This window comes from Ranitomeya imitator, chromosome 4 (assembly GCF_032444005.1).
Source record: "Ranitomeya imitator isolate aRanImi1 chromosome 4, aRanImi1.pri, whole genome shotgun sequence".
Classification (NCBI taxonomy): domain Eukaryota; kingdom Metazoa; phylum Chordata; class Amphibia; order Anura; family Dendrobatidae; genus Ranitomeya; species Ranitomeya imitator.
The window spans coordinates 138,172,266-138,189,987 of NC_091285.1; the positions used below are offsets into that span (position 1 = coordinate 138,172,266).

Genomic DNA, 17,722 nt, shown 5'->3' on the forward strand with positions numbered 1-17,722 from the left:
TGTCCCTGGATTCGTCTCGGGGGTTGGTAACACTCCCTCCAGACAGTCTTAGCCCTTCGACAAGGAGCCCGAGCGCTTCCTCAGTCTTGCCCTCATTCCATCCGATTTGCAATTAGGGTACTTGGAAAGATGGTGGCCGCGATGGAAGCGGTTCCCTTTGCGCAACTGCACCTTCGTCCTCTACAACATGCCCTTCTGGCAGCTTGGGACAGAAACCCTTTCTCCCTCGACCGAAGGTGCCGCTTATCCCTGCAAGTCAGACAGACTCTCAGGTGGTGGACATTGAACCCTTCCCTCAACCGGGGAAAGTCTTTTCTACCCGTTCAATGGCTAGTAGTGACTACCGATGCCAGTCTTTTGGGCTGGGGAGCAGTCTTCCACCACCACACTGCCCAGCGCCGCTGCTCAATTCAGGAATCGAAGCTACTGATTAACGTTCTGGAGATCTGTGCTATTCGACTGGCTCTGCAGCACTTCCATCATCTTCTGGCGGGTCACCCCATCTTTAGCCAATCAGATAACACCACGGCTGTGGCATACATCAATCATCAGGGGGGTACCCGCAGTAGGGCGGCCATGTCAGATGTAACTCTCATCCTTCGATGGGCAGAGAACAACCACTCGGTGATCTCAGCAGTGCACATTCCATGAGTGGAAAACTGGACAGCGGACTTCCTCAGCCGCCAGGGTCTCACTTCGGGGGAGTGGGATCTCCATCCGAAAGTCTTCTCCCAGATCTGTCTTCGCTGGGGGATCCCAAATGTGGACCTCATGGCGTTCAGACTGAATGCCAAGGTTCCCCAGTTTATAGCGAGGTCTCGAGATCCAAGAGCCATCGGTGTCGACTCTTTGGTTCTTTCATGGCACCAATTCCGTCTTCCATAGATTTTTCCTCCTCTACTGTTACTCCCTAGAGTAATCAGGAAAATCAAGGCGGAAGGGGTACCAGTGATCCTGGCCGCTCCCGATTGGCTTCGACACGCGTGGTTCGCAGAGCTGGTACGCCTCGTCGCCGACATACCCCGGAGACTGCCGGATCGTCCAGATCAGCTTTCCCAGGGCCCCATCTACCACCAGAACTCGGGGGCCCTTTGTTTAACGGTGTGGCCGTTGAACCCTGTGTCTTAACCCAGGCAGGGTTTTCCCAACAGGTAATTTCCACCATGGTTAGTGCCTGTAAACCCTCATCAGTATGCATCTATCATTGTACCTAGAAGACATTTTTTGCTTGGTGCACGGATCGTGGTCTTTCTCCTCTGGTCTGCTCAGTTCCCACCATTTTAGCGTTCCTACAGGCTGGTCTGGACTCCTGGCTGGCACTCGGCCTCTCTCAAGGGCCAAATCTCCGCTCTATCGGTCTAATTTCAGAGACGCATCGCTTCATGACTTCAGGTTAAGACTTTTCTTCAGGGGGTGTCACATGTTGCTCCACCCTATGGTATGGTATGCCTTTAGAGCCTTGGGACCTCAACCTGGTGCTAAGTGCCCTTCAGGAACTTCCCTTTGAGCTGCTTCAGGTCATTTCGTTGGTCTTTCTGTCCCGGAAGGTTGCCTTCCTTGTGGCGATCACATCGATCAGAAGGGTTTTGGAATTAGCCTCCTTATCCTGCCGGGTGCCTTTCCTTACCTTCCATCAGAACAAGGTTGTCATCAGGCCTTCCCCATCCTTTTTGCCAAAGGTCATTTCGTCATTCCATCTTCAGGACATTGTTCTTCCTTCCTTTTGTCTGGCCTCTTTTCACAGAGTTGAAAGAGCTCTCCACACTCTGGACCTGGTCAGAACTCTGCGAAGGTACATCTCAAGGAAGGCATCCTTCAGAAGAACAGATGCTTTGTTCGTTCTCCTGGAAGGTCACAGGAAGGGTCTTGCCGCTTCTAAGGCCACGATAGCCAGGTGGATTCGTTCCACTATCCAGGAGTCATACCGACTCAGAAGACAGCCCATCCCAGCGGGGATCAGAGCGCACTCCACTCGGGCGATGGGAGCTTCTTGGGCCATTCAGCATCAGGCGACGGTGGAGCAGGTCTGTAAAGCTGCGACTTGGTCTTGTGTACATACCGCGAAGCACTATAATATTCACTGTCAGGTTTCAGCGGATGCGAGTCTGGGTAGAAGAATTCTGCAGGCAGCGGAGGTGCACATTTAGGCAGTTGTTGCATGAAGCCTAATCCTTTGTGTTGTTTTCCAACCCAGGGACTGCTTTAGGACGTCTTATGGACTGTGTCCCCCAATGAGGCGAAGGAGATACAGGGATTTTTATGTACTCACCGTATAATCCTTTTCTCTGAGCCACTCATTGGGGGACACAGCACCCACCCTGTTAGCCTATAGGCTTATATGGCTTTTGCCTGTTCTTCTTAAGTTTACATTTTGTACTCTTCTATGTTGTTACTATTTGTTCCTACTGCTTTTGCACCAAACTGGGTCTCTGGGAGCGAGCATGAGGGTGTATACTGCAGAGGAGGAGCTAACTTTTTTTTTTTTCGTGTTAACTAGGTGTCGGCCTTCTAGTGGCAAGCAGCATACAACCCATGGTCTCTGTCCCCCAGTGGCTCAGAGAAAAGGATTTCACGGTGAGTACACAAAAATCCCTGTTTTTCGGTCACCGCAACACAAAATGTAATAAGTGGTCAAAGCATAACTACCCCAACGTGATGTCAATAAAAATGTCATCTCAATACGCAAAAACAAACCCTCACACGGTTCCATATCCCAAAAATTGAAAGTCATGGCTGGTGGAAAATGGTGACACAAGCGGAATTTTTTTTTTTTAACCACTTGATTGAAATAAAACTATGCAGACTTGACCTGGAGAATCATATTATCAGGTAATTTTTACCATAAAATGAATGTTGTAAATGTAACAAAAAAATTGACAAAATGTGTTTGTTTTTTTTATTTTGTTGCCCTTGCATTTTTCCTGCTTTCTAGCACATCATCTGATACACTGAATTGTGTCATTCAAAAGTACAACTCTGCCCGTGAAACTCAAGCCCTGACATGGCTATATCAATGAAAAAATAAGTTATGGCTCTTTGGCCAACTTTGCATGTGTTATACATCATTTGTATCGGGCATTTAATATGCAATTTAACATTTTCATCTCCTCCTGTTTGTATCTGGCAATTTGTCAGCCCGTCCCATTAATTAGTTGTAATAAAATAGTTATCTATAATCACTTATGTGTTTCAGGGGACAAAGGCAGCGCTCTCTACGTATCGCCAGAACATGTCAGCAAGACGTCAAAGCTCTCTGGTCTGAAGGTTTGTCCATATAGTCCTTCTGGAGCCAGCACAGGAACACTCCCTACCTCACTCAATTTCTGTAAATCTCCGAAGCAGTTTAAAACCATGTGCCATAGACCGCTATCCCCAGGTTAGAGAGCATGTATATGTAGATGTAAATGTAAGGCCCTCACTTTCTCACCCAGCTAAATCTTACAAACCTTTTCCTTGCAGGGGAATCTTATTCTTCCGATCCTCATTGCTATTCTGACCCCAGTGCTCCTCCAAACAGCCCAACGGAGCTCTCGTCACAGCAGCCAACATCTCCTCACATTCCTCCGCCTCCACACCTTTCATCAAGTAACTCTTCAGCTCCTTCCTCAACAACGGGCCTCTCTTTTCATACACCACCATCTAAAGCCACTGTCTGCGCCACCTCCGGAGCTCACAGAGGTAGTCACTTAAGAGAGTCCAGCCCATCTCTTCCGAAAGTCAATCCACCTCCACCACCACTATCTGCCTGTAGCCATCCCTGCAATGGGCATTGTAGTGGCACAAATGCACTTCAAGGAAACTCCCCGGGGACCACTAACAGGTATATTGGTGAAGGGTACACAAAATCTACTTTGTGAATGATTCCTTTAGATATGTGTATTCACACTTGTGATATTCATTGTGATGAACCATACACACACTCTTTATAAATGAATAAACTCCACTAGAAAAAAATTGTGTTTTTAATTTATTGTGCTGTTCACATCTGTGTTAAAGCCATCTGCATTGCAGATTTCTTAAAATTTGACATGAAATACATACAACACTATTTTTCCCACCAAAAGCGTATTGCTTTCCTTCTAAATGGCGGCCAAAGCGCAAATGTGAACATGGCCTGAGCTGAATGGGGGGAAAAAAACAGCTGTTCTGTTTCACTGAAGATTTTATCCTTCATGTTTTAGAGACACAACATGCAGAGGACACAAGTGTTCGAATGTGTCAAACTGTTTGGCCACGCAACCCTGTGAAGCGGACGAGGGGCTAGGTGAAGACGAAGACAGTGGTTCAGAGCGCAGCTCATGCACTTCTTCCTCCACAAACCAGAGAGACGGCAAATTCTGTGACTGCTGCTACTGCGAGTTTTTTGGCCACAACACAGTAAGAAAGATCCACATTTGTTATTTCTCCTTATTAAGATAAAACGATGCAAAATTCTATTTCTTGTCCCTCCACTTGAGTTATGCAGTTTTAGATAGATGTGCACTTAGGCCTTATTCACACCCCAGCATTTCATCTGTGCTCGGGAGCAGAAGCCAAGAGTGGTTCCTAAATACAGAAGATCTTTACATTTTTCTATCAGTTTTTTTTTCTCGCCTGGTTTCATGTGGGGATTCCCTAAAAACAAGCCATCCCCACATGTGTTCAGGCTGTCTAACAGCCACGAATCATGCAGCCACGGGGACTCGAACATAATATACGAGCATGCCCAGATACTCGGATAACACCCGATCATGCTCGGATAAGCCCTCTTTCACTCTTGCGTCTATCAGCTCACGTCACAATCCGTCGTTTTTTGAGATTGCAGGATCCTGCATTTTCTCATAACTTGTATTAGCGACGGATTGTGATGGATGGCCACACATTTCATCCGTCTTTCACTGGATCCTATATAAAAAAAACGGTCAGTCGGGCAGAGAAAACGTTCAGAGGAATGTTTTTTCTGCACGTTGGAAAATCGCTCAGCGATGCATCCCGCGCTGTCTGTCACTAGCTACAATGGTAGCCTATGGGCGCAGGATGCGTCGCTGCCTGTGAAAAGCAAGAATCCAGCGACGGGTCCCGCCTTTTCAAAGAGAGCATGTGTGGAAGAATTTCCCGTCTCTCTTGCTCTCTTTCTCCTTTTACTATTGATACTGCCTATGCAGCATCAATAGTAACAAGATATAATGTGAAAAATAATAAACAAAACGCAATATTCTCACCTACTGGTGTTCCCGCGCAGCGTCACCGATGCTCCCGGCAGCTAGCGTTACTTCCTAGTAATACATTGCGAAATCTCGCGAGAAGTGGTGGTCTCGCGATACCGCGACTTCGCGCGAGATTTCACAATGTATTAGTAGGAAGTAACGCTAGCTGCCGGGAGCATCAGTGCACGGGAACGCCGGTAGGTGAGAATACTGCAATTTTTTTTTAGCCTGGTTTGTGTTGTGTATGCGTCTTCGCAGCGAAAAACCGCTACGAAGACTCGACAACAGGTGCACATAGCCTCGACGGGTCCGTCAGAAAGACCCAGTGCACACGTTTTCCACAATCTGCACAGGATCCGTCATTTCAACGTCTTGACGGATCCTGTGCAGATTTGGAAGACGGAAGTGTGAAAGAAGCCTTACACAAGCACGTTTGCTCATCACTACTGACCACACGTCCATGCGCATAGAACGATTTAGTACAATCATTCTCTGCACATAGAATATTATTGTTCTCGGCAGCATGTCCTATTTACACAGAACCACATGCTGTCAGATTAAATGATTTTTAAGCTTAACCCCTTAGTGACAGAGCCAATTTGGTACTTAATGACCAAGCCAATTTTTACAAATCGGACCACTGTCACGTTATGAAGTTATAGCTCTAAAACGCTTCAACGTATCCCACTGATTCTGAGATTGTTTTTATTCGTGACATATTGTGCGTCATGCTAGTGGTAACATTTCTAAGATATCACTTTGAGTTTATGAAACAAACCGAAATTTGGCAAAAAGTTTGAAAATTTTGAAATTTCCAAACTTTTAATTTTTGTGCCCTTAAATCAGAGAGTGGTGTCACACAAAATGGTTAATAACATTTCCCACATGTCAATTTTACATCAGCACAATTTTGGAAACATCTTTTTTGTTAGGAAGTTATAAGGGTTAAAGGTTGACCAGCGATTTCTCATTTTTCCAACTAAATTTACAAAACCATTTTATTTTCTTCTTGGGGACCACCTCACATTTGAAGTGAGTTTGGGGGGGTCAATATAACAGAAAACACCCCAAATTGACACCATTTTAAAAACTGCACCCCTCAAGGTGCGCAAAACCACATTCAAGAAGTTTATTAACCCTGCAGATGTTTCATGAAAGCTAAAGCAATGTGGAAGGAAAAAAATGAACATTTTACTTTTCACAAAAAATTTACTTTGGAACCGCAATTTTTTATTTTCACAAGGGTATCAGGAGAAAATGGACCACAAAATTTGTTGTGCAATTTCTCCTGAGTACGCCAATACCCTGCATGTGGGAGAAAGCCACTGTTTGGGTGCATGGCAGGGCTCAGAAGGGAGGGAGCACCGTTTGACTTTTTGAACACAAAATTGGCTGGAATCTGTGGTGGCGCCATGTCGCGTTTTGAGACCCCTGATGTACCTAAACAGTGGAACCTCCCAATTCTAACTCAAACCCTAACACACCCGTAATCCCAACCCTAACCATAAGCCTAACCGTAATCCCAACCATAACCGTAATCCTATCCCCAGCCCGAGTCCCAACCCTAACCCTTAACTCTAATCCCAAGCCTAACCACTTTAGCCCAACCCTAACCCTATTGGAAAAATGGAAATAAATACATTTTTTTTTAATTTTATTATTTTTACCTAACTAAGGGGGTGATAAAGGGAGGTTTGATTAACTAGTTTTTATTTTGATCACTGTGATAGGGTCTATCACAGTGATCAAAATGAACCAATAGGAAAAATGTCCTATTGTTGCTGGGTGCTGGCCGGCAGATCTCTGCACATGTGCCCGCCATTTTCTTCCCAGAAGAAGATGCTGCTGGCTGGGGCACTTCACAGGTGGATACAGGGACACTGGAGGTACCGGGGAGGGATCAGGGGACCCCATTTCTCTCTCCTCTGATGTGCGATCACATCAGAGGAGAGACAAATTAAATGGGGCAATCAGACTTTTTTTGCGGTTGCCGTTATTACGTTAATAACGGCGATTGCAACACTGGGGTCATTAAAAACTGACCGCAATCATGTTCTCTGGGGTCTCCGCTACCCCTGGTAGCAGAGACCCTGGAGAAATTCTAATGCTTGGGTGCGCTATATCGAGGGTTGTTAAAGGGAACCTGTCACCCCGTTTTTTCAGATTGAGATAAAAATACTGTTAAATAGGGCCTGCGCTGTGCGTTACTATAGTGTATTTTGTGTACCCCGATTCCCCACCTATGCTGCGCAATACATTACCAAAGTCGCCGTTTTCGCCTGTCAATCAGGCTGGTCTGGTCAGGTGGGCGTGGTGACATCGCTCTTTTCTTCCCCAGCTTTCCGTTGGTGGCGTAGTGGTGTGCGCATGTCGCAGTGACGATTCCACTGCGCGCACGTGAAGAAGCAGCGCGCGATTTGCGCTATTACCCCCTGTCATCGGTGGGGGCGGCCATCTTCCTGGGGCCGCGCATGCGCGCGCAGATGGAGTGCTCTGCTGCACGGGGCTTCAGGAAAATGGCCGCGGGATGCCGCGCGTGCGCAGAAGAGATCGCGGCGGCCATTTTCCCAAAGCCGAGATGCAAACTCGGCTTTGGGAAAATGGCCGCCGCGATCTCTTCTGCGCACGCGCGGCATCCCGCGGCCATTTTCCTGAAGCCCCGTGCAGCAGAGCACTCCATCCACGCACGCGCGGCCCCAGGAAGATGGCCGCCGCCACCGATGACAGGGGGTAATAGCGCAGATCGCGCGCTGCTTCTTCACGTGCGCGCAGTGGAATCGTCACTGCGACATGCGCACACCACTACGCCACCAACGGAAAGCTGGGGAAGAAAAGAGCGATGTCACCACGCCCACCTGACCTGACCAGCCTGATTGACAGGCGAAAACGGCGACTTTGGTAATGTATTGCGCAGCATAGGTGGGGAATCAGGGTACACTACATACACTATAGTAACGCACAGCACAGGCCCTATTTAACAGTATTTATATCTCAATCTGAAACAAACGGGGTGACAGGTTCCCTTTAAGGGGTTAAGAATGCTCCCCAATTATCAGCCAATATAAAAGGGCCCGCTCATGGCGCTGATCCAATCAGATTATATTGAACAAGGACATCAGACAAAATAAGTTTGCACATGTACGATGTGAAGGAACCCTTCAGTAAGATCCCGTCATTGTGCAGTTACAGAGGTATTTTAATCTAATACTATTGCAATATACACAAAATGTGCAATAAATGGGATGGATGCAAGTCTGATATCTTGAGAATGAAGCCATGAATGGAGTATTGATCCCTCCATTCTTGCCCGAATTCTGGAGATCGTTACTCTGAGATATTTATGGCATATTCCCTGGATACGCCTGAGATGTCGGAGATGGGAACACCAATTTAACAGCCTACATTATTGCGCTCCCCCGATGCCTGTAGATAGAATCAGTCCAAATTGGCATCATGACAGTGGGTCGCTTTGTTGTAGTTTTAAGGGGGTTTTCTTGTGGGTTTTTTTTGCCTGATTGTTTTAATTGAGAAACCGTTGTTCTGTCTGTACATTAAGTATTTGCATACAATTTTTCCTCAAATTGGAACTGTTTTATATTGCTTATTTGGTAATATGGTTTCTATAGATATTTCACTAAAAAAAGTATTGCCAAAAGTCTTATCACAAAAATACACATTTTTCTTTCATACTTGTTATACGTACTAGAAATAAAATTGTTAAAATTTGTATTCGTGCTCATTAGTATTTGGTGCGTTTTTTGATGTAGTAGATTTCTTCAGCTATTACGGTAAGTGAATAAAGGTACTTGTGTTTTTACATTTAGTTTTTGAAGTTGTTTCTTGTTAGTATGTCCTGTTTTAACCCCCTTAACTACCACCAATATGCATTAAAACGACGGCCTTATTCCCTAATCGTCATTTTAAAACCGCTATCGGGAATAAGTGTATAGCGCTCCCCTGAGTCCAAAAATTTACAGGGAGAACCCTGCACTAAAAAACACAGCGTGCCCGTAAGAAAAATTGACATGTTAAACTTCTTCACGACCTTAGAAGTATCCATACGTTCAGGTTGGGAGGTACTTCCTGACCTTGGACGTATGAGTGTGACGCATTTTTGTACGCACACGTGCTGTGCGATCTCCACTAGGTTGAACACTGATATGACGATCTCCGCATTTAGAAGGCAAGGAGAGGGCGCTCCCTCTGCCCTCCGATCAAGGGAACGCGACACCATCGCGAGGGGCCAATTGTTGCCCTGGTGACCCACCGTTGTCATGACGATATCAGGTTACCAGGGCTAACAAGTTAGTTATATCATGCACAGTGCAATGCTCCTGCATATCTATGCTTTTATAACTGCGATCAGCGTGCTGAAAGACAAAGTCCCGTAGTGGGATTAAGTAAAAAAAAAAAATAAAACAAAGTCTCCAAAAATTGTAAAAATATACAGTACACATTTTTTAAATCTAATAAAATATTTGTAACCATACACTTTATTTTTCCGTAAACCTATTTAACAAAAAGTACACGTTACCTATGACTGTCTTACTAGTTAACCTCTTAAGTGAACACCCAAAAAAATTAAAAAAAAACAAAAAACTGGGCAAACGGTGATGTTTTTCCATCACACCGCCAAACAAAAAGTTAGAATAGAATGCGATCACAAAGACAAATACAAGTTGGTGGTATTGCTGAAAACGTCATGTTGTCCCACAAATAAACCTCTAGTAAAGCAATGCAAAAACAATTATTTTTCCTATGAAAGTTTTTATTCTGTAAAAGTGCCAAAACATAAAAAATATAAATGTGTATCGCTGTAATTGACCCGAAGAATTAAGCTGCCTTATAAATTTTGCCTTACACACAGCAGCATAAAAAAGATCCCTGAACTGCCATCTTTTGTTCATTCTGCCTCCCAGAAATTGGAATAGAAAGCGATAAAAAAAAAAAAGTCATGTGCTCGAAAATGGTACTAATAAAAATGTCACATCGTCCTGTAAAAACCAAGCCCTCACATGACTATCAGCAGAGGTATAAAAAATTATAGCTCTCAAAAAAAGCGTCTTGTAGTGTGTGACTGCTGACAACCATAAACAAACAATATAAATCTGGTATCCCTGTAACTGCACCAATCGGAATAGTCACCTAGTCACTTATACCGTGCGAGGAATGGCTTAAAAAATAAAACCAATTCCTCACCTGCTGTTGATTTGTTCATTCTGCCTCCCAAAAATCGCATTAAGGCTCGGCTCACATTTATCCTGCGCTGATTGCTTACACTGGGGTTTCCATTTAAATCTTTGAAATACGTGATGGAAGATTCTCTATAACGAGGCAGACTGAGGCACTGTAGATGCCATCCGGCCAATGATCCTGCAGTTTCTGTCTTATTAGGTGTGCGTAAAAGTGCAGTCAACCTTAGTTTTGTGCCTTTCCGAAAAAGAGAATGCTGAACAGAGGCCAGACGGAGTCCAGAGTAACTCTGCTGCCTCATTATAGTGAGTGGATTCCTTGAGGGTTTCATCTCAATCACGTCACTCTGAGATTTAGATGGAAAACCCAGTGTAGAGCATCAGATAAATGTGATCCCAATTATGTTAACCCCTTAGTGACGGAGCCAGTTTTTTTAAATCTGACCAGTGTCACTTTATGTGATAACTCTGGAATGCTTCAACAAATCCCAGTGATTCTGAGATTTTTTTTGTGACACTTTATACTTTATGATAATGGTAAGTTTAGGTCGATATATTTTGTCTTTATTTCTAAAAAAAAATATCTGAAATTTGAGAAAAAAGTTCAAAAACTTGCAATTTTCAAACTCTGAATGGATTATCCCTTTAATTCAGATAGTCATACCATAGCAAAACATTAATAAATAACATTTCCCTCATGTCTGCTTTACATCAGCACCATTTGTAAATTGTTCTTATATTTTGTTAGCCTTTTAGGAGGTTTTTAAAACGTAGCAGTTGTTTTTCATTTTTTTCAAGGAAACTTACAAAATTTACTTCATAGGGATGTTTGAAGTGCCTTTAGGGGTCCCATATATTGGGAAACCCCCAAAAGTTATACCATTTTAAAAACAGCACCCCTTGACATATATTGAAGACTGCTGTCAGGTAGTTTATTAACCCTTCAGGTGCTTTTCAGGAATTAATGCAAAGTGGCGTGACAGAAATTAAATGTGTATTTTTACCACCTAAATGTCGCTAACTTCTGAATAGAATAGGCCGCTATTTGGCTGTGAATTACCATGGCAAACATCAGGACCACACAATTATGATCTGAGGGCACCAATTGGGATAAAGAGGAAGGCCCCCACACTTTGTTAACCATTTATAATGATGTAGTCACTATTGACAGCCGCATCTAAGGGGTTAAACAGATTTGGATGGTGCCAACACTGATCGTGGATGATGCAGTAAGTTGTCGGCTATAGTGGACAGCCGACAGCTGCTGGATTGTCACCTGTATGGGGATGCTATTCTTTTATATCTCAGGTCAGTTAAAAGACGTATTGGCGGTCATTAAGGGGTTAAATGTTCCTTGTAAAGTCTTGAACTCAGTCCACAAACAAAGCAAGTCCCCCACTCGGGCCCATCATGTGTTAACAGAAATATAGGGGGCGTTCGCGTTACTGGTTGTACAAAGACTCTGGAAAAGTGCTATGGCTTCTCGCCCCACAGTGTGTCTAAATCACATTTAGAGTTCACATGTTTGGCATTTCTGTAGTGATGAGAGCCCACCTAATTTATGTGTGCATGTCCCCAGAAGCACAAGCCAGGCATAACGTACTGGGCCCTACAATGTATCGGCACTGCCATAGCAGATTTGCCCCAAAAAAAGGATATCCTCAAGTTTTGCCTAGCGGCTGCTAGGACAGTGATCCCCCGCCGATGGCGAGACCCAGTTCCCCCCGATGTTGTGGAGTGGTTTTCAGAATTTGAAACCACCTTTAGGTTGGAGGAAATTGATGCAGACATTTCACAGACAAGGGTCTCCTTTTTAGGTATCTGGACTGAATGGATTTTATCTAAAGATTCTGCTAGTTTCCCTGACCTGTTTACCTGATACGCCTGTCTATTCTACAGTTGATTACTAAGCTATTTTTCTTTTCTTTTCGTATTCTCATTTTATATTTCTTTTCTTGAGTCCCACCTACTTGGGCTCCCCCCTCTATTTCCTCCTCTTTCTATCTCCCCCCTGGGTGAGCTGTTCTCCTTCCACCAGTTCGGTGTGATAGGTCTGTACCATGATTTACCAGTTACTTTTATAAGTATGATAATACTATTTGCGTACATGTCTCGCTCTTGGGGACATGGGCGATCTGATTTTAGGTATGCTTTATTTTATTTACGGTTTTGAAAGTCCTCGCCTGTTGCGGGGGCCAGGAGTTTTTGCTTATAAGTTAAAGTTACCGTAGTCATTCTGGAGGGTTTACTCCCTCTAATTTTTTTTTCTTTTCTCTCTTTTATGTAAGATTTATGCAAGGTTTATGAATGAGTGTTTTTTGTGTTACTCATCTCGAATTGTATATTATAAGGAAAAGTACTTTGCTCATTGTCGTAGTTTTTAACTACTGTTTTTCTTGTAAATTCTCTTCTCTTTAATAAAAATATATTTACACAAAAAAATGCTGCGCATTGTGTTGGATTGTCAATGCAACCCTCTTCTCCCACTCTTGACACACTGATAGCAACACCGCAGAAGAAATGTTAGCACAGGCTTCCAGTATCCGTTGTTTCAGATGCTGCACATCTCGTAGCTTCGCAGCGTAGACAATTGCCTTCAGATGACCCCAGCATCTGAAACAACGGATACTGGTAGCCTGTGCTAGCATGTCTTCTGCGGCGTTGCTATCAGTGTGTCAAGAGTGTATCTGAGCACTTAGTTTGGGCTTTCCATCTAAATCTCCGAGTGATGTGACAGATGAAACCCCCGATGAATCCATTGACTATGAGGCAGCAGAGTTACTCTGGACTCCCTATGGCCTCTGTTCAGCAGTTTTCTTCTTTTCAGAGGTGAAACTGTAGCAGACCTCGCTTTTATGCATTTCTAAAAAGATGGACAACGCCGGATAGGCCAGACAGTCCAGTGTCTCCATCTGTCTCATTATAAGGAATCTTCCACCGGGGGTTCCGTCGGAATCACGTATTTCAGAGATTTAGGCCTTTCTCACTTCCGTTTTAACAATCTGCACCGGATCCATCAAGATGTTGAAAAGACGGATCCTGTGCTGATTGTAAAAGACTGATGCACTGGAGCCGTTTTTTTTTTTTTTTGACGGTTCCAGTGCATCCTAGAAGGCTATGTGGACACGTTGTGTATGCGTCTTCGCTGTGGTTTTTCACTGCCAAAACTCATACACAAAAATATAAAAAAAAATCATGATATTCTTACCTTCCGGCAGCCCCTGCAGCCTTCCCAATACTCACGAGGCAGCATCAATAGTAAAAAGAGCAAAAGAGAATTTCCCTGACGGGAAATTCTTCCGCGCATGCTCAGTTTGAAAAGACGGCATCCGTCACTGGATTCCTGCTTTTCACAGCGACGGATCCTGCACCCATAGGCTTCCAATATAGCCAACGACAGGCAGCGCAGGATCAGTCGCTGAGCGATTTTCCTTCGTGCAGAAAAAACGTTCCTCTGTATGTTTTCTTTGCCCAACGGACAGCAATTTTACGACGGATCCAGCGCACGACGGATGAACCGTGTGGCCATCTGTCACAATCCGTCGCTAATACAAGTCTATGAGGAAAAAAAACAAATCCAGCAGCACCATTTGCTGGATCTGCTTTTTTCACAAATGACGAATTGTGACGGAAAAAGAAAGACAGAAGTGTTAGAGGCCTTACACGGAAACCCCAGTGTAAGCGCTCATCATAAAGTGCAGGGTAAGTGTGAGCTGAGCCTTACTGCAATCTTTGGGAGGCAGAATGAAAACATCAACAGTTGAAGAATTGGATTTATTTTAGTTAGTTTTTACGCCTTTCCTTGTGCGGAATAAGTGATTAGACGACTTTATGCTTCGTATCGGTGCTATCACAGAAATATCAGATTTATATTGGGTTTTTATATTTGGCTGCTTTCACACACTAAGATGCTCTTTATTGCAACAACTAGTTTTTGCTTCACCATATTTTGAGAGCTCTAATTCTTCCATATTTCTGCCGAAAATCTTGTGACTGGTTATTTTTTGCAGGACGAGTTGACGATTTTTTTCTTGGTAGCCTTTTCGGTTACATTGCGTTTTCTTGCTCTTTCTATTCTCGGGTGGCAGAATGAACAAAAATCAGCAATATATGAGCGAAACCTCATTTATATAATGTTTTAATGTTTTGGCACTTTTACACAGTGTGAGGCTATAGCCTCTGATACAGCTAGGGGGCGCTGTTTGTTCTCCCCAGAATGTGCATGCAGACGGATGAAGTCCATAGGTGTGCATGAGAGTCACGGATCTCCGGTCCGGGTTTTCCAGGTGGCTGAAGGCCACAGGTTTGTGTGTTTAAAAGCCCTGCAGTAAGGGGTATGGGTGTGTCAGGTGTCTGGCCAGGTGTGCGAGGTGCACATCAGTGTCAGTCTGGTGTGTGCTGGTCTGCAGAGTGCATGGAGGCCAGCAGAGCCAGCACCCAGGGCAGCTGAATAACCTGGCACCCGCAGCGTACACAGAGATGCAAGTCGTCCATGGTACTGGTCTCGGATGTGGACAGTCCTGTGCCCATAGGAGTCGGATGTGGACAGTCCTGTGCCCGGAGGTGGATGTCCTGTACCCGAAAAAGGACTAGCATGTGCAACGATTGCAAACAGGTGGATATGGTGCCCGGCTGCTATCCGGAGGATATCCTGGACTGTGTACGGCTGTGTGAGTAAAGGGTCTGTAAAGAGACTGTAATACAGCGATGCAGGACACCCACGGGAACTAGTCAGAGGAGGGCTGGCGTGTGCAGTGTCTATAACATATGAGGCTGTGTGTATGAAGACATATAGAGACTGTGAGATGGCGTGCGGTCGCCCAGGGAAACTGGACAAGGGAAGTCTGGCCTTGTTTAGGGACCGCAAATCTAAAGCCATATGATATGTATTGCTTTGAACTGGTGTAAACTGGTCACTGATAATATCCACTGAAGTTATATGCATTTATGTGAATTGGACTTTAATGCTGTGAAGAAACACATTAAAAGAGACTTTTGTGTTTGAATTTGTGGGTCACTGCTTCTTCACTGCGTACGATGCTACTGCAGCTTTACAACAGTATAAACAATTTTATAGCAGTAATAATTACTTTTTTCATCTCCTTATTCTGAGAGATAAAACTTTTTTCCTGACAAAATCACATTTTCAGCGGTACCTGATTTATTTACGTAGCTCTTTTTGATTGTGTTTTTAGTTCACTTTTTGTTCAGTGATATGATAAAAAAGCATAATTTTTTGCCCCGTTTTTAACCCCTTTCTGACCTTGGACGGGATAGTACGTTCGAGGTCAGAACCCCCACTTTGATGCGGGCTGCGGCGCTCAGCCCGCACCAAAGCCCAGGACATGCCAGCTGTTTTGAACAGCTGACATGTGCCCGCAATAGTGGTGGGTGAAATTGTGATTCACCTGCCGCTATTAACTAGTTAAATGCCGCTGTCAAACACAGACAGCGGCATTTAACCGGCGCTTCCGGCCATCGGGCCGGAAATGAGTGCATCGCCGACCCCCGTCACATGATCGTGGGTCAGCGATGCTTCTGCATAGTAACCATAGAGGTCCTTGAGACCTCTATGGTTACTGATGCCGGTTTGCTGTGAGCGCCCCCCTGTGGTCGGCGCTCATAGCAAGCCTGCAATTCTACTACATAGCAGTGATCATCAGAGCCGATCGAGTTGTGCCAGCTTCTATTAGGCTATTGAAGCATGGCAAAAGTTAAAAAAAAAAAAAAGTGAAAAAAGTAAAAAAAAAAAAAATGAAAGTTTAAATTACCCCCCTTTCGCCCCATATAAAAAAAAAAAAATCAAACCTACACATATTTGGTATCGCCGCGTTCAGAATCGCCCGATCTATCAATAAAAAAAAAGCATTAACCTGATCGCTAAGCAGCATAGCGAGAAAAAAAATTGAAACGCCAAAATTAGGTTTTTTTTGTCGCCGCGACATTGCATTAAAATGCAATAAGACAATCAAAAGAACGTATCTGCACAAAAGTGGTATCAATAAAAACGTCAGCTTGGAACGCAAAAAATAAGCCCTGAACCGACCCCAGATCACAAAAAAAAGGAGACGCTACGGGATATCGGAAAATGGCACAATTTTTTTTTTTTTTTTGCAAAGTTTAGATTTTTTTTTTTTTTTTGCAAAGTTTAGATTTTTTTTTTCACCACTTAGATAAAAGAGAACCTAGACATGTTTGGTGTCTATGAACTCATAATGGCCTGTAGAATCATAATATCAGGTCAGTTTTAGCATTTAGTGAACCTAGCAAAAAAGCCAAACAAAAAACAAGTTTGGGATTGCACTTTTTTTGCAATTTCACCGCACTTAGAATTTTTTTCCGGTTTTCTAGTACACGACATGGTAAAACCAATGATGTCGTTCAAAAGTACAACTTGTTCCGCAAAAAATAAGCCCTCACATGGCCATATTGATGGAAAAATAAAAAAGTTATGGCTCTGGGAAGGAGGGAATCGAAAAACGAACACGGAAAAACGGAAAATCCCAAGGTCATGAAGGGGTTAATTTTTTTGTTTGTTTAGTGTTCACTAAATGGGTTAACTAGTGGGACAGACAGTTTAATGTGGCAGGTCGTCCCACACAAACTTTTTTTTATGTTACATAAAAATATAGTACATCAGTTAGATGTCTCATACACAGGTTTATATTACTTTTTTTTTAAATTCTTTACTTTGTCCTACTATGGGTCTCTCCCAGGCACAAGCCCCTTAGACTGTGCTCTGCGCATGGACTGAGGGGCTTGCCGTAGCCTGGTGACGTTGTCATGGCATCAATTTGGCCCACACAATGACAGTGTCAAGTGTCAGAATCAGCTGACACCCAGCGGCAATCGCATGCGCACTGCTTCTGTGCGTGCAGAATCGCTTGGACGTACTCGGTACTTCCAAGGTCAGTAATTACCAGACCATGACGTACTGAGTACGTCCAAAGTCGGGAAAGGGTTAAAGAGTAACCATCATTTTCACTTTTGTTTCATAAATCAATAGTATATCTGAAAATAAGCCACTTTGTAATGAATCTTATCAGATATTTCTGCTTCTTTCTTAGTCAGGATTGATCATTTGCTTGCAAAATTCTCAGGTAAAATCTGTTCAGTGAAGACCGACTTTCCCATCACTGAGATCAAACATGGCTGTTGTTGCTCATAAAGTTGTGTCTAAAGGGGAAGGTGAGTGGGAGGAGCTAGAGGCCAAGCTCCTCCTTCCTCCTGCCCCTCCCACGAGAAGGCAGTTGGTGCTGATAAGGTCCTACGTCAGTAAGGTAACTTAGTGTTCACTGAATACAGATTATTTTTTTTCCGATCATTGATAATTTTGATAATGAA

The 17,722-nt window shown here is 43.9% G+C and overlaps 1 protein-coding gene across 1 annotated transcript in view; it reads left to right on the plus strand.

Moving 5' to 3' along the window:
* Window positions 1-17,722, plus strand: part of FAM193B (family with sequence similarity 193 member B) — an 86,943-nt gene that overhangs the window by 53,125 nt on the left and 16,096 nt on the right. The window contains exons 4-6 of the mRNA XM_069763958.1: window positions 3,194-3,376; window positions 3,460-3,820; window positions 4,182-4,377. Of these exons, the coding sequence (XP_069620059.1) occupies window positions 3,194-3,376; window positions 3,460-3,820; window positions 4,182-4,377 (740 nt within the window). The remainder of the gene's footprint in view (window positions 1-3,193; window positions 3,377-3,459; window positions 3,821-4,181; window positions 4,378-17,722) is intronic.